Source organism: Astatotilapia calliptera, chromosome 8, assembly GCF_900246225.1.
Source record: "Astatotilapia calliptera chromosome 8, fAstCal1.2, whole genome shotgun sequence".
Taxonomy (NCBI): Eukaryota; Metazoa; Chordata; class Actinopteri; order Cichliformes; family Cichlidae; genus Astatotilapia; species Astatotilapia calliptera.
The window spans coordinates 19,422,623-19,445,868 of NC_039309.1; the positions used below are offsets into that span (position 1 = coordinate 19,422,623).

Genomic DNA, 23,246 nt, shown 5'->3' on the forward strand with positions numbered 1-23,246 from the left:
CAACTGCAGGACTGGCAGATGATGTGAGGGTTGTGTGTCGGGCAAGTGTGCTCGTTGAAAAAAAAAATTATTTTGCATTTTGTGCTTTCATACAATGTTTGAATGAAGAGTTTCTAAAAGGATGAAAGGGTCTCTAAAAGATGCTCCACTGGGTTTTTGTGTTGCCTTTATGAAAAGATGATACTAGCAGAGTTCTGACTACGAATGCAATTATCGATTTCAATTGTAAAGCATTCACAGTGAGACTTTGTCCACAGACCATTACCACTTTAAGTGCCACCTGAATAACTGTTCAGACACTGCTTGCTCTATGATTTATTAGAAGCACAACTTCCATAAACATATGTGGACAATTCATATTTATATATGAACACCATTCTAAAGGGTAAAGGCAAGTTCATGAGACTAAGGTAGGGATACTGACTAAACCACTCCTTACTTAATTCACTGAGAATCACTAATGCAACATTTATACATCATGTAACAAAGTATCAAATACTTATAGCGGAGCTGTTATTCTCATTTTAAGCTGTCTGGTTTTATTCTTGGAACATACAAGGGCTGTAGGGTCGCATGATTCACAGTTTTGTCTGAAACCAAGCATTTGGCTCATATACCGTAGTCATAAAAAAGAAGGTAAACCTGTTTTATTAGGTAAATACAACCTCAGTTGAACAACAACACATGGCGTCGTTTAACATATTACCCTGTCTGATTAGTCATTTAACAACACCAAGCCACCATGTGTGAAAACCTAATTAGATCCTTAATGTTTAAGTGAATTAAATTGGTAAGTACCAGGCAGGTGCTGCTACTGAAAGGAAAGACAACAAAATGATCTTTAATAACTAATATTTGCTGTAAGACCATTTTGAAACAATTTTAGTCCATTTTAAGACATGTTAAAGTTCACGATGGGACAATCCGAAAAAGACTATACAATTATGGCTCGTTTCTCCAAAAGGAAATGTTCTGCAAACCCTCTTCTTTCTAAAAAGAACAAGTCATGGATTAGGTTTGTAAAGTCTACATTACAGCAACCTGGGAGAAGTGACTGCCGATTTATTATCTGACTTTTATGTTTTGGGATCTTTTTACATTCTACAGTTCTCTGAATTTTATGAGGACTCTCACAGCCAGCTGATCTGAATTGTTACCTGGCCACGGGATTCAAAAGTAATATCTTTCCAGAATTTCAAAGGCAACATCCACACAGGTGTTGGGGCTGATGACATACATGTACATGTGTGCGTTTGAGTGTGTCTATATGTGCGTAAGCTTTAACACACCTGTAGCTTTTGGTCTGAATGTAGTGTGCTTCTTGCCGAGGAAAATGGCTCCCAAATCAAACTAGGTTTGCGGTTAATAAGAAAAAAACTAGGTTACGGGGTCCGTGCTGTGAATCTTATGCCGTTCCTCCTTTTGCAAAAGGAAGCAGGAAGTGTAATGTGATGTGGCATTTTGCCACGTCAGACACAAAGAGCAACTGCTGGGATGTCTGTTAAGGAAGGTTGTCTGGCAGAGCATACTGCTGAGATTTGGATTGGAAAGGAGGCAGGAAAAGGGGTCAGGGGGACGGGCATGTGAGCAGGGGGTTAGTGGGTCTCAGGGACTGACCACTGAATGTTTTGTAATGAATGGTGACGAATCACCGCTGGTCCAAGAAATACAGAAAAACTCTCATTAAAATCAAGTTTTCCTGTACCATTTTATGCTATAGCACAGCAAAGTGTCTATTCATGGTAATATAATTGTTTCATCACAATAACGTAAATTAGCCTTACGGGTCAAAGCCATACAGCATCTCCATTAAAGCCTTCAAAATGTGAAACAGAATGTTTGACAAGACAGAAACACCACAGAATGAAGAGGAAATATTTGGAGGTCAGATAAGAAGCTTCCGTGTGGGAGTCACATAAAGGGTCTTTCAAAGTGAGCTGCTTAGTTTAAAAGTTTAGAAGTAAATGAAACACAAAAAACAAGGCTGGTTATTTCACATCAATTTAAGATTTAAACCTTGGAGTTTGACCTATAGTCTAATTGAAAATGCTTGAAATCCTCTCTGATCACTCAGTGATCATATATTTTAGGTAGCTCATGCTTCCATTAGGATCCTCAGTTACAGCAACAATGGGTGCACCATCTTCCCCTTATTTCCTAGATTTCCCCTTCACACTGCAGCACAACTACCTCCAGAGTGATTTTTTCTTGCTTTTTTTCCCCTTTCCTGCTCCTGCAGTGATGAGATGTTTGCTAGTTTTGCTTACTATTGGCAGGACTACAAGCCAGTAGCAAATAGAAATACTGCACAGATCAGTTCACAACTTTCACGAGGAAATGCTGCTGTCTGGTCTACTCTGGTCAACTAGTTGTTGACTTCATTTAGCCAGAAAACAGCAACTAGTCTTTTTTAATCTGTCTAAGATGAAGATCTCTTTGGATCTCCAAATACATCCTTGAAAATGTGCCAGACAACTTAAGAACTTTGAGACTGTGAAAAGTAAATGTTGTCTTTTAAGATGATTAATAAGAACTTCAGATAGAGATGTCCATTTAGACAAGAGAACTAAATTGACAAAAAGAAAAGAAAAAGATACCTTGTGCATAATACGAACTCTTACTTTTGGCTCCTACATGTATCATATATGTACCACATTTAGTTCAAGTCAGAAAAAATTGATAGACTTAGTTACAGATGGGGGCCAACATATTGTATTCAATGGAGGCCACCTCTTGCAGATTAGCAGTCTTGACTGACAGACACCTCTGGTCCATCGGTTATGGGCTTAAATGAGTTCTTCTTTCGAGCCTGGAGGCCTACTCTGACTCTTTAAGGAATGTGTCAACAAGCCTGAAATGCTCTGCAGGATCCTGTTTGCTCTGTGCACATTGCTTTAATTGTGCATCTTCCCTTAGGGGATACTTAACAGAGCTCCAATGTTTTTACAGAAAAAGCAGGATTATTGAAGCTGATGTTTTCTGTGGCAAATGTCTCTACAAACATTTTCCATCAAGGCTGTTCCTTTTATGTGTTTTTACTTTAACACTCACATTCTGTTAAAGCAACATATATTACCTTGTTCTACCAAAATTGTAAACACTGATAACTGTCTACTAAGTTTGAAGCTGATGATCCTCTAGCCCAGGAGGGGGGCAATCTCAGTCCACGAGGGCCGGTGTCCCTGCAGGTTTTAGATCTCACCTTGGGTCAACACACCTGAATCACATGATTAGTTCGTTACCAGGCCTCTGGAGAACTTCAGGACATGTTGAGGAGCTAATTTAGCCATTTAAATCAGCTGTGTTGGTTCGAGGACACATCTAAAACCTGCAGGGACACCGGCCCTCGTGGACTGAGATTGCCCACCCCTGCTCTATCCCCCTTCATCTATCTGTTCTCTGCTGTGTGTCCACTGCACGCATCACAGATAAAATCTGCTTGTGTAGCATTTCTCTCGCTTTGATTTCTGTTGTTGCCATGATCACACAGGCAGCTGTTGCAGCAACTTGTATTACTCTCAACTGTAAATGCAACAGAAAAGAGGAGCTACTGCCCTCCATCTTTTTACTACTCCTGCTAGTCTCAGCTGCTCTGTGTTTACACTGAAACAGTCAAAAATGTGGACAGCAACTCTGTGACGCTCTGCGGAGATACTTATGCATCTTGATTCAGAGTTCAGGATGATGTTGGGCAAATAATTGTCCAACATTTAAAAGAGTTCTTTGCAGACAACTTTAAGGAACAACTTTGGTAACTTGCATTGTGTAATGATGATCAATGTAGACTGTTAATGCCTGGTTTTAATATTGCATCACCCAAAAATAATCACATTACAATGCCTAAATTAAAAACAAAAAGATTCTTTACCCCCACCCAAGAAAAAACAACAACTCTCAAATGGGTAAGTGTCTGTGGATTTTCTCCCTTACAAAACTACCCATTCAACTCGAGGCACAGGGAGCAACAGTGCTTTTAACACAAGCCTCTGTAGCCAGTTTGTACTTGCAGAAGTAAAACCAAAGGTACATGTACACTTACTAAAAGTACGTCATTTAGTAAAGGACAAAATTTTGAAAGCTTTAGTAACATGACTCAGGGCTGCTCCTAGGAACCCTGACTCACAGTTCAAGGTAGCTCATGTTTGGCCACTCCAAAGTTTGTCTTCTCAGGCATGTTCAGTACAGGCTGTCTCTCATTCATCAGCAAACGGAGCTGTACAGACAACCAATTCAATACCTGCTGCCAACCTTTTCCAAACATTAATCATATTTATATACATGGATTTTTGATATATTCATGTTACAAATTCAGAGCAATTTGTACGACTGAATGTGTAACCCTTTTATATTTAGTACTTCTAAATCTGTCATTTGCTCTCGACTCTGTGTTAATAGCAGGAAAGATAAACATAGACAGTTAATTACAAAATTGACTTATTAAAGCTCAGAGAGCTTTCCCTAAAGGTTTATCATTAAACCTAATCAGTGGAGAGCATCAGTGCTGTATGGTTGGCAGATAAAAATAAACTCCCTTGATATCCTGCATGCCTGTCAAATAGTTATATTTTGGTCTGACAGAGCTATAAAAAGGCGTAGCTGGCAATCAGGTCATTAGCACTGTAAGCAAGTCATTTAGGCGGACAATTTAGCAGCACAACAAAGAGGCTTTAAGGTCAATTGGTCAGTGTGTCTGTTAGCTGGGACTGAAAACAGTAATAATGTTTTAGGTGGGTTTTTTGTTGTTTTTCCACAGAGGACCATTGTATCTGCTGTGGTGAGCAGAGCAGAATTGCATGTTTCTATTTGCGCTTTCCTGCAGAGGACAAATCTGCTGAACTGGCCGAGCAGCAGATCAGAACACAGCCATGGTAGTCTCACAAACCAGCGGTCCCCAGCCTTTTTTGCCCTACAGACCGGTTTATGTCCGACAATATTGTCACGGACTGGCCTCACGGATAAATACAACAAAATAAAACCAGTACTAGTACCAAAAAAAGAAGATTTATTCATAACACACAGGAAAACACCCAGGGAAACCAAGTTAACGCTAAAAATTATAAAAAAACCCAAAAACAATAAAAAACAAGTAAAACCAAGAAAACCATAACTTTCACACCCAAGCCTCAACTCTTGCGGCCCGCTACCAAACAACTCACGGACAAGTACCGGTCTGTGGCCTGGGGGTTTGGGACCGCTGTCATAAACAACCAATAAGCACAGTGATTCTGCTGAAAACTAAAAAAATGTGTACTACTATATTGAGTATGATCATTATTTCTGAGGCCTCAAAACAGCTGATCATGCTGGAACTCACAGTGCCCTGGGAGGAGCGGATCGAGGAGGCCAATGAAAGGAAACGTGCAAAGTACCAGGAACTAGTGCAGGAGTGCAGGGGAAGGGGCTGAGAGACTTTCTATGAGCCCATAGAAGTGGGTTGTAGGGGCTTTGCAGGACGATCACTCTGCAGAGTCCTAGGCCGGCTGGGTGTGGCTGGGGCAGCCAAGAAGAGGGCCATCGAGGCTGTGAGCCTGGGTGAGGGTGTATGATGTTGTGAGACCCGAAACACCTGATGACCACAGGATACATCACTGAAGATGCGTACCAGTGCATCCAGGAGATGTGTCTTGTATAGTACTTTGACTTCATCACTCTTCATGGCATGCTGAGAGACAATATGAATACAAATGTTTTTTGGTAAGATAAAGTTTTTATATGAACAGCAGCAGAACTAGCAAATGTAAGCTTTTAGTTGAGAAATGAGGCTGTAGCATTGGTAGAAAAAGCAAGCAGGGCACTGATGTCTTCAACTCTAAAAATAGAAACGGTGCATTCAAGGTGAACAAATGGATGCATGGTTAGAACACATACCACAAAGATTAAAATGTCCTGTTTCAACTACCAGGCAGCTAGACCTTTTCTACAGGTCATGCCATCGTGCTCTCACTCAAGGAAAGATTATTTTGTCATAAACAATGAATAGTATATTATCTGACTTAGTGGGCTTGAATTGACCAGAACAATGCCCACGTGCCAAATACGTGGGTAATGAGTCACTTTGATTGATAAACAAAAAAACCCAAACCCAACATTCATTAATGTTCATGTCTGCTCACTAACAGCTTTACTCTGTCTTTGTTACTATGGTAATTAGCGCTAAATCAAGTTTTTCACCGGGTGAATACGTCATTCAACCTCATCTATTTTACTTGTGGTGTTTTGCTATTCTACACATTTCTGCAGCAAAGTTCATTTTGGAGCACCGGCGTGACACTGTTGTGGTTTCATCATCGGTCAAATAATAAACTCTTCTACAAAACAGATGGTTTTTAATGATTTTTAAAATGATTTTACTGGTTTAACTGCCATTATATAAATACCAGAATAGGTCTTTATTTTTGTGTTTAATAATATTAAAGAGTCCTCACTAGAAAAAGAAAAAACAGAACAGCAAAAAACCCCAGATGTAACAAACAACACCTTTATTTAACTGAGGACCTTAATACTACATTCACACTACGAAAGTAATGGTTAGAGACTTTGCTATGGCCAAAATTAATGAAACTGTGCAGTTAACTTGGACTCCACTGTTGTTGCGACTGAAGTGGTTGGTTTGAAGATGGGAACAAGGTCAGTGATCACTCAAAGTCAAACCACCTTTAGTGGATCATCAGTTTGTTAAGAAATTCCACCAAGTTGGCAATTACATGCAATCTGTTTATGATAATACAGCGATTAACTGTGACAAATCCACAAAGTCTGTTACTGTCTGCATGCATAGACATTCATAATTTAACAGACGCACATATTAACTACTTACACTCAGAGTCCGGCCAGAAGCTTAAAGATTTTTAATCAGAAATTCATCTACATCTAGTGACATAGACACAAAATGAGATTGGTGCTTGGGAACCTTTGCCACCTGGTTGTACTTTGGTTATACTCCAATATAAAAGCAAAGGTTGACTCAAGTCCCATATTGCAGAGAGACACATCACAGACCTACAGACTGACTTGGACTGATTGCAATGTGTTCACAATCCGTCTGGGTTTATAGATTAGACAGTAATTAAATGCAAACCTTTGCCAATCTGTCTGAGAATGAGAGTGTCTAACGGAGACCGTTAATGTGAGGGAGATTACGACTGTTTGGAGACAGGTTGCCTCCAAGAAGGCTACCTGTGCAATCGCCATGCAATTGAAAGTGGTCCAGTTGGTTGGCACAGCTATTTGTAATAAGTAGAGCAGCTAAACTTGTTTGCCTCATTTTTATAATCAGGTTACACTGATTAAAAGTTAAAGACTTTTATGCTGGTAGCTGCAACCATGCAGTTTCAATAAAAAGTGCAATAATTTGTATGGGGCTATGCAAGTTGACTCCCTAACTGTTATATCCCCCAGATCTGCTGCATGTTGTCTAGAGATTTGTAATTCCCAAATCCAACCTAGCATAAGACTCTAAAAGGTTTTTGTTGAAACTGCAGAAAACATTATGCAATAGACTGTATATACCCAATTATTAGAAATGTGACCTTCAAGGAAGGTTTATTTCAATAATCAAGAAAACCGTGCTTCAGAATTTGCAAGCAAGTACAAAAAGAGGATAAATAATTTGTCAGCAAAAAATACTAAATAAAAAAAACATTTTCCACTTTCCAAGGATTCAGTGTTTCACTTAGTCATTACCTTACAGGACAGACACTAAAAGCATTCCTGCTCAAATATATTTTGTTGACTTTCACATGTGCAGCGCTCATCAGAAGTGCTGCCTGCAAGCCCAACAACTGACTCACTTAAGTCCAACCAGCGACTTCATCGAATTAATTTTTGAATTGAACAAATTTGTTTTGATAAATAGTTCTGGTTCAGGATGCATATATAAAGCTACCACTTCACCTTTATTTATTTTCAAATGTTTACAGCAGAGCCCTCTGTGTGCTGCCCTCTAAACGCGCACAAAAATCTATTTTTTTGAATATCTGTCAAACTGTTTCGGATCATCAAAGAAATTTGATATTATACAGAGATAACCTGAGTAAATACAAAATGCAGTTTTAAAATCATTTATTAAGGGAATGGAAAAGGTTGTCCAAACCTACCAACGTTCTATATGAAAAACCGATTGCCCTTCAACCTAATAACTGGTTGTGCCACCCTTGGCGAAAAAATTGCAATCAAGTGTTTGAGATAACTGGCACTTCAGCTACATTGGAGATTTTTGCAATCATGAACGGCCTGTTTAAGGTAATTCTAAAGAATCTTAATTGCATTTAAAAGTTCACACTTTGTGCTTCAGCTTCTGTGCAGAAACTACTGGACAGACTTTCACCAGGATTTTCTGGTGGAGAGCAGAATTCATAGTTCCATCAATTATGGCAGGTCGTCCCAAAACAGCAAAGCAGTTCCAGATCATCACACTACCAGTACTATGCTGGTGCCACAATTGTTGGTATGATGCTTTTTTTTTTTTTTAAATGAAACGATGTGTTCATATTTATGATAAATGTAACGGAACTCAAACGTTCCAAAAAGTTCAACTTTGCTCTCGTCAGTCCATAGAATATTTTCCTAAAGGTTTTGGGGATCATCAAGATGTTTGGGGAGCTTTTTTGGCAAATGTGTACTCTTTTTGATCACCAGTGGTTTTCTCCTTGGACTCTCCCACGGATCCCACTTTTGCCCAGCCTCCGTCTTATTGGTGAATCATGAACTCTGACCTTAATGGAGGCAAGTGAGGTCTGGAGTTCTTTAGATGTTTTTCGGGGTTATTCTGAGACCTCCTGGATAGGGATGGGTACCGGTGTCCGGTGCCATGATGGCACCGGTTCTGACATAAACGGTAGTAACCAGACCGAAAAGCAGCGCACATTTCGGTGCTTTATTTCGGTGCTTTTTTTTCCTGAGCTGTGATACACTTCTAGCCAATAATTTTACGTTTCCGAGGATAGTAGGCGGGGCCAGGTACGTACGTTCTTTTAGAGCAGAGCTACAGATTAAAATGCCCAAGACGAAAAGTCTGGCTGTACTTCACAGCAAAATATGCAAACTCAGCAGCCTGCAACAAGTGCTTTAAGCTGATACTGTGATACTGTCAAAGGAGGCAACACCTCAAATCCGATGAAACACCTGGCGACGCATAGCGTTTTTTTTTAAAAGCCCAGAAATGCGCCGTATGATAGCTTGCTGCGAGACCTCACACCGAGCGCATCTACTGTGCGTGGGTTGCCTGTTATCTGACCCGGAGTTAGCAATATCCCCCAAAAACCCCGAAGAGGAGAGTCCTGGCCCCTAGCCCTGCCAGTGTATCAGAAATGATGAGGATGATGATGCAGCAGCAGCCGTTCTTCTCTGCGTGAGTAGCTTAATGTTCGTGTGTAATTTACGTTGAGTAGGCTAACCACGTTATTACATTAATGCATGTAAGGTGAACTAGCAAACATCATCATAGCTATATGCGGCTGTCTTCTTGTTTGATGGCAGATACTCCCTTCACCCTGGCCAAAAAGGCTAAAATGACCAAAGAAAAAGTGGAAAACAGTTAAACATGAGAGGTTTTGGATAAAGTTTGTGTTTTTTCCATTGATTAAGCACTGCTTCCAGCCAAGAGTGATACCATATATGCCCTATAGCTGCAGAAAAGGCTAACATTGTTATCTTTTTACAAAAAACCAGCTGAACATGAGAGGTTTTTGGACCAATTTTGTGTTCTCCATTCTTCAAGCACCGGTTTGAGCACCGTTTGAGCACCGGCACCATTTCAAAAGTACCGATTTGGCACCGGTATCGGATAAAACCTAAACGATACCCATCCCTACTCCTGGATGAGTGATTGATGCGCTATTTGTGTAATGTTGGTAGGTCGGCCATTTCTGGGAAGGTGTTTGAAGGTTTCTCTGTTTGTCGATAATGGCAATCACTGTGATTCACTGGAGTCAGAAAATCTTAGTGATAGCTTTGTAACTCTGCACTGATAGATGTAAAAGACTTTGTTTCTTGGCTATGTCTTTATATCACAGTGTAATGTGTTACTTTTTTAGATCTATTAGCCCAATTCACTTTGTCAGACAGTTTCTATGCAAGCGATTTCTTGATTCACGTTTAGCAGTAATCAGGCACGGGTGTGACTAGTGAAACTGAACTTAGCTTTCCAAAGAATCTGGCCAATCACCTTTAATTCATGATACATGAATGATGCATTTTGTACACAGGATCAGGTAGATTTGGATAGCTTGTTTCCCTTACAATGTCAAGTTTATTCCTAACAAAGAAAATAGTTGATGAGTAATTATCCATTCAGATAACAGGTGGATGTTGGGGCGTGTAGGAGTTGAAGCAAGCAGCAGCAGTGACACATGGAGGGATATGAAACCTGCACCTTTACACAGCTACATGTACATGATGCAGTGAAGTTCAAGGTGTTTGACTGAAAAAGCTGACAGGCTTTGTTGTATCTAGGTTTGCTGCACGAATTTACACGAACCTCATGATAAAGATTTCTAAATAAATGCGCTCTAATAATTGCTTTGTCAGGGATACATTTGGTTTTAAATATAATTAGCTAAATTTACAGACTGTGTGGGCTAAACCCAAGGGTCCTTTCTAATTGTACTATTAAGAAGTGAACATGCTAACATTTAACTTCATGGCCCGCAAACTTACGGTACTATCAGTGTATATAGTTGTGAAGAGAAAAGTATTCATAGGATTCTATATTTCTTCATTATGTGTTGCTTCAGTTAATTGCAGTTTGCAAGTGTTTATTTAAGCACAACCCTCTTAAAGTGGACATGAAACAGTACATGTATTAAGGCCAATTTACACCATGGAGCCCTATGCTGAAACTGTCACAGCTGTCTGTGAAGCAGGATCTAAGATATAAGTCTTTAAAGTTAGAGTCACTGGCTGGCTCGTCGGTTGCTGCTAATAGACTTAAGTTATGTTAGCTAAGCAGTGACAGATCTGCTGACTCAGTGAAAAACAAGGTCACTAAAACTAAAACACTGTTGGCTAGCTGCACTGAAATGAGAAAATTTACCCATTAGCCATAATGTTTGGGTTTGCTTTGTTTGGTTTTCATCAAACATGGATTTTCCCAAACATTTTCACTTTAACTCGTCTCTCCAAAGGACATCCAGAAGTCTTGCCTTTTTTCCTCTGACAAGACATGGAACCACAGCTTCCTATTCAGTATCCTTGTTTGCAGCCTTATATGACTACATCCAAGTTTATTACAGCATTTAATCACCTAATTCACATTTTCAGTTCTTGTGAATGAATGAGTGAGTGAATAAATCGCTTTGTCCCACAGCTATATTTAGCTACTCAGAATGCATGGTGAGTTGATAAAAATTCTCTTCCTGAGCACAAGAGAAAACTGGCAAGACAATTTATCTCTTTGGACCAGCCTGTTCCCAAAATGTTTGTTGCCCAGCAACAGACATCACACAGATCCTTTGAGAGAGGGGAAAAAAGGCTTGTTGTTGCATTGACATACAGTCTGTGTGTGGCTTTGTTGAGAATCCTTTGTCATCATTTTGACCCACAGGGGGAGGTGTGGGTGTATGGACACCATATAGGAAGTGGTAAAGCGTGGGGTGATACTGCCACATACAGAACCGTGGGCACAGATAAAGAGCAAGGAGGAAGGAAAAAGGAGCTGTGGAGAAAGCAGAAAAAGAAGGCACAGAGGTGGGACGAAACAGAAGAAGAAACCGAAACAAAGAGTGTAAAAGGGGACAAATTCATACAGGCTTATATGTCCAATGATGTCCAAGTGACCACTGGACTGGTGAAGGCCTGCCATCCAATGTTATGAGAACCAAGGCTTTCTTTCAATCAAAGGTGACGTACAAATTTAAAATTGTTGGACTGGATGAGGGGGATAACAAACCATATTTTGTTATGGTTAAAAGTGTGTTCCTCACCTGTGGCTGCGGTAAATGTTTAGCAGTATAATGACGAAGCCCAAGCAGCAACAGGCCAGGTAGGGGCTACCAAAGAGCCCCGAGAGTCTTCGTGTACGATGCTCCCATCTCGCCACCTGACAACAGGAAGACAATGACAACGGTGTTTACCATAAATATCCAATTAAACTGCATTAAAAAACTGAAAGTTAATGATTGTTTGTCACACTATGTCAGTCTAAAAAACCCTCAAAGCTCAACTTTTTAAACTCAAGTTTGGCAGAGCTCCAGCATTGCTATGTGGACCAAGGACAACCTTACAGAAAGAAAATCATTTCTGCAGCACTCCACCAATCAGGCCTGTATGGTAGAGTGGCCAGAGAGAAGCTATTCCTCAATAAAAGACACATGACAGCCCATTTGGAGTTTACTAAAAGCCACCTGAAGGATTCATCTGTATTCATGAGTAGATCGAACAGGAGGTCCTGAAGCCACTGAAGCCAGTTTTTTGCAGTCCCAGGTCAGTGAGGGAATGGGTTACACCAGTTTTACCAAGCAAGCATACTTTATAGTCCATCTACAAGCAACATTCAACCAAGAAAATAAGCTCCATGCAAAATCCTGTTCATTATATGCCCGAAACATCTAGGTCATTATCACAACAGTTTTTTTTTGTTTGTTTGTTTTTTTACAGTATTATGTATGCAACAACAATACGTGCACATGAAAACATTGGCTTTACTGGCCATGAAAAATCAGAATGCTCTTGACAAAATACTGAAAATGGTCTCCTGGTCAATTTGCATATACTTTTGTGAAGTCTCAAAAGTGCTGCCTTTATCTGCATTTTAATGAAGTTTTCAAAAATGAATACGATTTTCACTGGAAGTGTCAAGGATGGACAGGATAAGAATATCAGACGGACAGTTCAGGTTGAGCTGTTTGGAGACAAAGTTAGAGAGGTGAAGCTGAGACAGTCTGGACATGTAGAGAGGAAGAATAGCGGCTATACTAGACAAAGGATGCTGGAGATGGAGCAGTCAGGCAGGAGGAAAAGAAGGCCACAGAGAGGGTTCATTGATGTTGTGAAAGAGGACATGTAGACGGTTGGTGTGACATAAGAGGATGCAAGGGATGGACGAGACAGAGGCAGATACACTGCTGTGTCAATCGCTAAAGAGCAGCCAAAAGAAGGCAAAAGAAAAAGAATAAAACAGGATTCTTTGGCTACCACAGCAGTTTCTCGTATAGAGACAGAGAGATCTTGTTTGCTTTTGGTATCTGGCTTTGAGCCTTAAATAGCTAAATATCATGACTTTTGTCTACAGTTTTGAAATATTGTGCCCATGATAGAGACAGAAGAGTGCTGTTTGTTTGCTTATGTTGTTCTGCCCTGAAGCGATTATTTGTTCAAGTTTATTTGTTCACCTCTGAAACAGCTGGTGCATTTCCACACAGCTGTATTCTCTTGCTGGCTATTGATAAGTGTTTATTTTTTTTAAGCTCTTTATATAGTACCGTGCATATCCAGCAGGGAGTGACGCCATAGAATCTTATCTAACTGGTCACAGTTGCATTTTCCAAAACACACTTCTCTCCCAAAAAAAGAGAATGGAAAATAGTCACATCCTGCCCATTTATGCAGCACAAAAGGCATTTAACCCATCTGTCCATACGGTGAACCTTTCAGTGGCATTAGCAACTCAAAGTGCTGTTTGTGAAATGACTGAAAAACTTAAAATTACCACCTGACAGTGGGCTAAGGAAATGCATAGATGACTGTAAAAAAACAAAAACAAACCAAAAACAACAAAAATGAATCCCACAGGCACAAATGTTACCATGGCAACAGCTTTTCTATGTTCAGCAGCGGCAAGGTAGGAAAAAAGAGGAGGAATATAAATATAAAGGTGAGGTGAAACAAATGTTAAGAAGTGGTAAAGAGTCCTTTATGGAGTGCAGCAATCCCCAGGTATAAATTGCATTGTTAATGGGTTAGCGCTACCTGCTCAAGACCGATCAGAAGCAGCTGAGAAAGCATGCTTAAGCATGCTGAGAAAACTTGGCAGCTCTCTTTGCATTTTTAGAATAGATGAAAAGCTTAAATCAAGAATTAATCCCCTTCTCCTTTTTCTGAAGCTCATGTCGTCTGTTTTGTTTTTTAAATCCCAGCCTTCAGCAAGCCGTATGCTGACATTTCCTTTTCCTTTCTTTCGTTTTTCTTCTGCCTCCTAACAGAGTTCAACTGCTATGTAATTAAGGGCCAGCAGCTGATGTACTTTGACTAAGATGTATGGTTACATCCACAGTTTGCATTGCAGTCTGCTCCACATGGACATTAGCACACAGCGAGCTGGAATGAAACTGAACAATCATAGCAACAGTGGGGGAATAAATAATGATTAGGTCTGCAGATAGCAGGTTTGTGTTGAAATGATGACACAATGCATTTTACAAACACATCAACATATTATTTTACCAATTCAAAATGGTTCTTTTTGAGACTCAAAGTAAGTGGCACTGATCTAAAAACATAAAAAATAAAGACAGGATGTGTGCTCAATACAAAAATAAGAAAACATTCTTTTATATGCTGGTGAGAGCGCCCCATCAGCTTCACAATTCCTTGTATCACATAATAAACTGACTCATTCTAGCACCTCAATTTTGGGATGAATAACCTATAAAAGAGGTCAACTTCTGCTTTACTGCCAGTGTCATATACTTGCTCAAATGTCATCCTGATTTGGTCACTGGAGAAAAAATTTCCTGACCAGTTGGCAAAAAACACCTACTTGCAAATTTTCTAGGGTCACTCATGGGCTGCATGAACATACAGCACTTATTTACACTATGCCCAGTTTTCTGTGCATTGTGCTTCTGGCATGCCAGAGGGTCTCTTATTTGTTAGTTGTTGGCAACCCCACCTACACCACTACACCAGACTACTGCCCCTGCTAGACTGTGCTAAACTATCAATGGAAACACAAACAGAAAATGCTGCGCTATATGGACAGATCCTAAAAGATTCCAGCTAAATGTAGCTAACTAATAAAGCTTAACATGATGTTGCTCCAACTTTGGATGTTGAAAATGCATTTAACAATGTGTGTATGCCAAAAAAGTCGAATATACAGATATAAACGAGAAGTAATTACACCTGTTGATAAAATTGCTAATAACTATTTGGTCAATTAATAATAAATTAGCTTCTGTGCTAGCACTCATTCTCCTGAATCTAGTCTTTCAGCAAGTCATTCAGGCAGGTTTCCATGTACATCTAATGTTACGTAAGCACATCTGCCTCCCTACATGTGTCCATTATATCTCTATCATAGGTTTTTCCAGAGTTGACAGAAAATCATAGGAAAAAGTCATGACAACCTGGTAATGTCAAAAATAAGAGAGGAAACATTATGTAACCATTCAAGTGTCCCTGATAAAACTACAGTTTAAGCTCCAACTGAATATAAATAAAATGCATAAGTACAGAGATGGGTTCAAAAGAGGTAGAGAGTGTACTCACCTAAGAGAGGAGGACATTTTGTGACCAATGAAATTCTTAGTCATTGATATTAAGAGTTTTATTACTTTCTGCTAAATATACCAGATGACTCAGGCTAATCCAAGTTATTATACTTTATACATTAATGTGAAAAAGAATGGATACCCTCTTTAAATATTGAGGTTTTATATACTTGGGCATCACTTTTTTAAAAAAAATGATCAAAAGCTTATTCAATAGGAAAGATTAAATTCATGACAGTACAATTAGAAAAAGACTGAACAAGTATGGCTTGTTTGTCAGGAGGACAAAAAAACTTCACAAACAATGTCTTTTGGACAGATAAGACCAAAGTGGTCATGACTGCCCATAATACACATAATACACAATACAGCATATCAGCACAAACACCTCAAACCAACTGTCAAGCACGTTGGTGGAGGTATAATAATTTGGACTTATTTTGCAGCCACAGTAACATGAACTCCTTTGTATACCTAAAAACACTGTGCAGTCCAATGTGAAGCCATCTGTCCAATAGGTAAAGCAACAATGATCCATGCACATTATCAAAGAAAGGTCTAAATAGCTCACAAAAAGAGCGATGTGTTGCAAAACCCAAATCAGATGGTGTGGCATAAACAAATGCCTGCGAACCTCAATGAACTGAAGCAACTTTATACAGAAGAGTGACCAGTGCTCTACATGGGCCTGATATCCACTTACGAGGACATTATACTGCTGCTGTTCTATCAAAACTTTAAACGAATATCCTCATATATGGCTCTTATTTTTCTTAAAAACAAAAATAAGGTAAGAAAAAAAAAAAAATCTGGCAATTCTTTATTTTTACATTCATCGGGCCCCAATATGCCCAAATATCAAAGAGAAATTAAAAATGCATGTCGTGGAAGAGTTCGGGTCGAGGTTAAACAATCTTATAAAGACATGTTGGGTTTTTTGGGGTTGAGTTCTACTGTGTCTTTCCCTCTACATTGACCTAAAAAATCCAAAGTAAACTTTAACAAGGAAAAAGTAACTACTGGCACAAGGACGATAAAACACTATAGATGAAATTGCACTGAATGCACTGCTGTTTGGATGTTACAATGCACCAACTACACATGCTCCCCAGGGAGCAGACTTCAAACAAGTAACAGCAGTAACTAATTGACCACGGTTTCTCTCGCTGTCCATGTCCATGCCAAAAGAGAATAATCATGACTTTCACTGGAAAAAAATTAAAATGACGACTTTGTATAAAAAAAAAAAAAAAAAAAAAAAAAAAACCCACAGTCTCATGGCAGTTTGTGCAAGTTTTCATTGATACGATTCACGTCGATGTACATAAAAATCTATCACTATAAAGGGCTAAAATTTCTACATTTGTGGCTTAGAGGGATTGACAGTAGAGCAAATCCTTTTGCTAGACACACGGATTATATACTTCATATGTATTATTTAAGTTTTAGTAATTTAATTTAATAAATAATAGGTCTTTATTTAAAATTATTTGGTTATTTTAGATTTAGGTTAGGACTATAAATTATTCTATCTACTGTAACTATCATGAAAAAAAAAAGATTAGCTTAGCTAGTCTTAGTAATCTCAAACCCAACAAACACACCTCCATCATCCATATTAGCAGGCCATTTATGTTAGTACACTCTCTTCTGATCAGGCAGTGGGCCTCTAAGCCTCGTTCAGCCTGATTTGCAACCATTCACTGGGTGATGGCGTATGCTAAAAATATTCAGGTGTTCTGTATGCAGACTACTGATGTTGCTATCAAATCATCAATCAAGCGCTGAAACTAACAGCAGGCACAGATGAGGAGAGTACAGGCAGTGGCGCCACATTGGGAGAACTAGCAGCTCTTCAGCACAAATTCAATCAAGGCTTAGGTAACAGGCTACACCTGCATCCCCATCAGCCCACTTAAATCTGAGATACAGGCACTTGATTGGACTTCAAGTCAGGACAACAGATAGATGGAACCATGTCTAAGGAGCTGAAATGGGAAAACATAGTTAAAAGTAGCCCCAACTGAATATTATCTCAAGACACCCTCTGCAACATACTAGCAACAGAACTCCAAGCAGAATCTACGGCATGCATGGAGGTTATAATGACAGAATGTCACCTTGAACTTTAGCCTCATAAGAAGCTGAAAGTTTTTTGCATTTGTGTGTCTGTGTGTGTTGTACACTGTATTAAAAGACATGTAATGGAGAACAACCTGCACACAGACTCAGCCAAGTACATTAATGCGTGGATGTGTGCCGTCCTGGAGTAATGAGGAGAAAGAGAACAAGAACATGGACAGGACACATGGATACACACAAACTGGTGAATATTTGATTAATTGTCTGCCAGGACAGAACACATGGAGCAAACTAAACTTACACATACGGATAGATTTCTGGAGTCCTGTAAGATTGAGATAAGACTGAACATAGTTTGAATCACTTATAATGTTATTGTGTGTGATCATTTATTGCCCCCAGCAGATGAATAACAAAAAAAACAATGCAAACAAATGATGCCTTTTTGCAGGCTGCTAGCAACAAATTGATCAAAGATACACTTTAAAAACCCAGTCTCTGATTAGTGGTTAGATACAATGCTACTTTGGTTAAGTATGAACAGAGATGGGCAGTAACGCGTTACGCGTTACTTGAAAAAAGTAATCAGATTACAGTAACGAGTAAAGTAAGGGATTACTATTGCAAAAACGGTAATTAGATTACCGTTACTTTCCCGTAGGAACGCTGCGTTACTAAAATCGTGAAATTTTTGCGAGAATGTCTCATGACAGTGACGTAAGCGAGTGTGACGTTCGTGACAACAGCTGTGTGCAGAGCAACAATGGATAACATATCGATTGTGGGAGAGAGTATGAGCGTGCAGCGTTTAAAGCGTGGAAGTACTGACCTTACTTTGAGTTTGATTCCATAAAAAGTGACAAAAACATAAGTGTCCGTTGTGCGTGGGAAGAAAACTTCTTTTTACACCGAAACCTCCCCCCTAAACAAGCTCCGAGTGCGCAATGACGTAATGGGAAATTCACAGAGAAACTCGCGGATTCTTCAACTGACCGCTGCGGCACACCTGTGCCAGAGCACACCTCCGCCTACGCCACTACTGCTATACAGGTGAAAATAGAACAACAGGACTGCTGAGTCTTTGATTTTATTTATTTTCTGCTGTGTTTTACTTGCATCTATTTGAAAGACAGTGTAAAAACAAAAAATATTTTATTTCATGTGCTGGAATGTGCAGAAAATAGGTTTAAGTGTTAAACTAATTTCTTCCAGTCAGAGCATGTTGCATATAATTAAATTTTTGCTTGATGCATAAAGTTAAAAGATTAAAACTAATAAAACAAGTTTTAAAAAGAGACTTTTCCATTTGATTACATTTTGTATGATGGATTATGCAGAAAAAGTAGAATTGGGCTGACAGATCTATCGCTTTATCACCTATTCAGGTTGTAAATCGTGTTTTTAAAAAGTAACTAAGTAACTAAGTAATTAATGACTTTTGAAAATAAGTAATCATTAAAGTAACGGGATTACTTTTTGGGGGAAGTAATCAGTAATTAGTTACTGATTACTTTTTTCAAGTAACTTGACCAACACTGAGTATGAATGCACTGAGGAAGATATTGAAAAGTCTTGAAAGAAAACCTTCTTCACTCAGTTAGGACATTAAAAATTAATCACAGGTAGGTTGTCCATCCAGATTAAGTTCATGCAGTTGGCCTAGCTTGTCTCTGGACTTTAAGTCAACAGAAAATCTACTGAGAGAGCTGAAACTTCAGATATCTGTAAAAATTCCCATTGAGAAGTATGGAAACTTGGTGACCAGCTACAAGAAATGTCTGACAGATGTGCTTATTCCACCAAGCTGTAAATCAAAGACTTATTTCTGTCACAAGAATCTACATTATTTAGGTAACAAACAAACAAACAAACAAAACGTCTATTAAAAATTACAGACCGCTTTGTAAATGGTAAAAATCATAAATTCACCAGGGGTCAAATACTTTTCCCCCACTGTCTATCTAAGTAGGTTCAAACACCTCTACAGTAACTATATGTTGCTCTAATCTTTTAGTAGTTGAGACTATTAATTCGTGGCTAATTATTCTATTTATTTTACAGGATAGAAAATAGTAACAGTAACAATGAAGGATACTTTTTGTACTAGTTTAAAGTCTAATGAGATCACGCCATAGGCGCAAGAGGACGACTATTATATCACCCCAATAATGTCACCAAAAAGGATTCAGCTGATATGCTTAAAGGCTTTGTAAACACAGACTTGAATGCACGCAGATGAGAAGACTAAAGGCCTAAATGCTCTCCTTGTATTACTTAGATCCAGGTCATAAAGATTAAAATAAGAGAACAAAAAGACGTAAAAACTGTTTGCTGCTTCAAAGCTGATGGTGTACCCAGTTTGTTGTGGTCACAGTTACATCACACTGCCCTCCAGGTGCAAAAACATTTTACACCGTGACCTTTAATACTCCGTCTTTATCCATTTTTGTTGGTGTTTGTTAAGTTCAGGACACACAAATAACGCAATGTGATCGACAAAGACTTTTGTTTTTTACAATTAATGACCTATGAAATCAGAACAGGAACTTTTCTGACAGTCCTTTCATCAGTATTATCCCGAAAATGTATTGTTATATAACTTTTTTTTTTGCTTATTAAATGAACAACAACAACAACAACAAAAACACATTTGGAGAATAGTTGCCTGATATAATTCACACATCATTTTTCTACATTTTTATGTAGACTTTTTAGTAACCATTCCATTACTAAACTGTTCGTCCTATACGGTTTTACAGCTATAACTTAAATACCACAATGCCAATTGCAAGGCAATAAAATGGATTTTCCATTAAAAATTGAAAGGTATACACCAAAGAAAGAAAAAAAAAACTACACTGGTTAGGATGAAGTTTAACAGGGGTATTCGAAAACCTGATGATGTTTTAAGGTAATATCAGCATTGATAATATGAAAATCCCAAATAATGGCATATGCATTATTTTCACAGATGATTTGTGCTGACATCAGCATTATTAACACAGAAGTCTAGTGTAGTATATTAATGATTTTGTGTCAATGTTCTGTTCTATTGATGTTTTAAAGAGTTCAAAGAAAGAAAGTGCCTATGTCTCCCAATCACTAATATATTCCTTTAATGTTCGGAGATGATCCAATGGAAACTAAAGTTTTTTTCCTAATTTGTGTGACCCTGACCTCGAAGCATTACATAACTAAAATGTTATTATGTTTATCCATATGATTGGAGGAGGATTGGCTGAAATCTTTGGCTTCTATAAGCTATAAAAACTTGAGATTTTAAGATATATTCGTGCAGTGATTGGCCTCATCAGTGACAACGAATCCAGCCACGGGCCCATCCATCTGGCCCATCAAGACTCACTCTCATTTCATCAGTCCATAAAACCTTAGAAAAATCAGTCTTGAGATATTTCTTGGCCCAGTCTTGACGTTTCAGCTTGTGTGTCTTGTTCAGTGGTGGTCGTCTTTCAGCCTTTCTTACCTTGGCCATGTCTCTGAGTATTGCACACCTTGTGCTTTTGGGCACTCCAGTGATGTTGCAGCTCTGAAATATGGCCAAACTGGTGGCAAGTGGCATCTTGGCAGCTGCACGCTTGACTTTTCTCAGTTCATGGGCAGTTATTTTGCGCCTTGGTTTTTCCACACGCTTCTTGCGACCCTGTTGACTATTTTGAATGAAACGCTTGATTGTTCGATGATCACGCTTCAGAAGCTTTGCAATTTTGAGACTGCTGCATCCCTCTGCAAGATATCTCACTATTTTTGACTTTTCTGAGCCTGTCAAGTCCTTCTTTTGACCCATTTTGCCAAAGGAAAGGACGTTGCCTAATAATTATGCACACCTGATATAGGGTGTTGATGTCATTAGACCACACCCCTTCTCATTACAGAGATGCACATCACCTAATATGCTTAATTGGTAGTAGGCTTTCGAGCCTATACAGCTTGGAGTACGACAACATGCATGAAGAGGATGATGTGGACAAAATACTCATTTGCCTAATAATTCTGCACTCCCTGTATAGCTCTGTGTAAATAATCATTCTGTACATTCGATAATTTTTAATCCTACAACTGTTTACAACTTGCATAGTTCCCATTTCTGTATAGCTGTATATCTCAGATTTCTGTAAAGTTATTTATTTCATATTCTGTATAGTTTTTCATATTTATATCCTGTTCATAGCCTGTACATAGCTTGTACTCACTACAGCCTGTACATACCTATAGTTATAGAATATTCACAACATACTTCATACCGTGTACATTATAACATACCATAATAGACCCATTTCTGTAATATACTCACATATCTATATTATTGCTAATATATATTGTAATATATCTATATCACTAAAGCACTTCTGGATGGATGCAAATTGCATTTCGTTGCCCTGTACCTGTGCATGTGCAATGACAATAAAGTTGAATTCTATTCTATTCTATTCAATTCAGTGTGTGATTTTGGAAACGTTATGTCTTTAATGTGACATCACAGGATGATGGATTAAAAAAATAACAAGTGTGGCATACAGCTAAGCCCATGCCTTTTTACATTATATTTTACCCGATATGGTTTCCTTCAAATTTATGTTAAGGTCAACTTTTACCTTGGGCCCTAACAATGAAGATCAACTTCAAAGGATTAGCCAACCTAGGTAGTCTTAAAGGCCTAGTATATTTTTGTGAAGTTTAAAGACCTTGCAGACAATATAAAGTTTTAACTGATTGTCACATTTGGTGTGACTTTGACCCGATTTTCACTAAAATGATTTTCACCTCGAGCTCGAGGAAACTGCTAATAAACAGACAGACAGACAAATGGTACTGATTAAATACTCCTGGTCTTCTGTGGGAGAAAAATCCCATAATGACAAAAATTTAACTCTAAGCAGGAAACTTCGCTCCAGTCCTTCTGTGTAAAAAACTAAGTATATGGACGCCCGTGATTCAGTGACTTGTTGAACCACATTTAGCACCATTAACTTAACAAACACCATTTGTGACAAGCCTTAGCCGTTGGACAGATTACCGTGCATTTTACTCTGAAATAATTTGGTATACAGAGAAATTCATGGTCAACTAAGTAACTGCAAGTTGTCCAAGCCCTGTCAGTTGGTATGAGATGTTTATGCTGATATGCTGTGATTGTTTTTTGCCAAACATGGCACTATGCATTATGGCCAAACATCTCCACTTTGGACTTGCTGTCCAGTGGACATCAAATTCCAGAATTTGTGTAATTTGTTTAAATGCAACTTTGCAAACTCAGACACTGTGCCATGCTTTTTCTGTTTGTTTGTCCCCCCCACCCCTCTTAATTCCAGCAAGTTTGTACTTATTTGAAAAAGAAAGTTGTCAAATTTCTGTGAAAACAAAACATGACTATATCTTAAAGACTTTGTTCAAAAACTATGATGCTTGGGGCTGATTTTTTAGGCCTATTTGAAATGCCAGCATCAGTTTCTTTTAACTATAGCAAATCAAACAGCATATCAGACTTTTAATGTGACAACCAGAAGAAAACATCAACAATCTCGAAACTGTTTCCATTGTGCCCACTGGTGTGACTCACCAAAACATGCAGACATTAGCCTACGCTGTGTAGGTACATCTGAGGTCACGTCAACCTTGCAATCAGTGTAATTGATTGCAAGTAAAAAAAAAAGTCTAGTGAATAAAATCGTAAAAGCAATGAACTGTAACTTCAGTTCTTCACTCTAGCGATAAATA

At 38.7% G+C, this 23,246-nt stretch overlaps 1 protein-coding gene across 2 annotated transcripts in view; it reads right to left on the minus strand.

Annotated features, from left to right (window-relative positions):
- The window catches only part of pemt (phosphatidylethanolamine N-methyltransferase), an 86,235-nt gene that overhangs the window by 44,705 nt on the left and 18,284 nt on the right, over positions 1-23,246 (minus strand). For both annotated transcript variants that reach the window (XM_026177316.1, XM_026177317.1), the window contains exon 3: positions 11,922-12,037. In XM_026177316.1, coding sequence (XP_026033101.1) covers positions 11,922-12,037 — 116 coding nt within the window. The remainder of the gene's footprint in view (positions 1-11,921; positions 12,038-23,246) is intronic.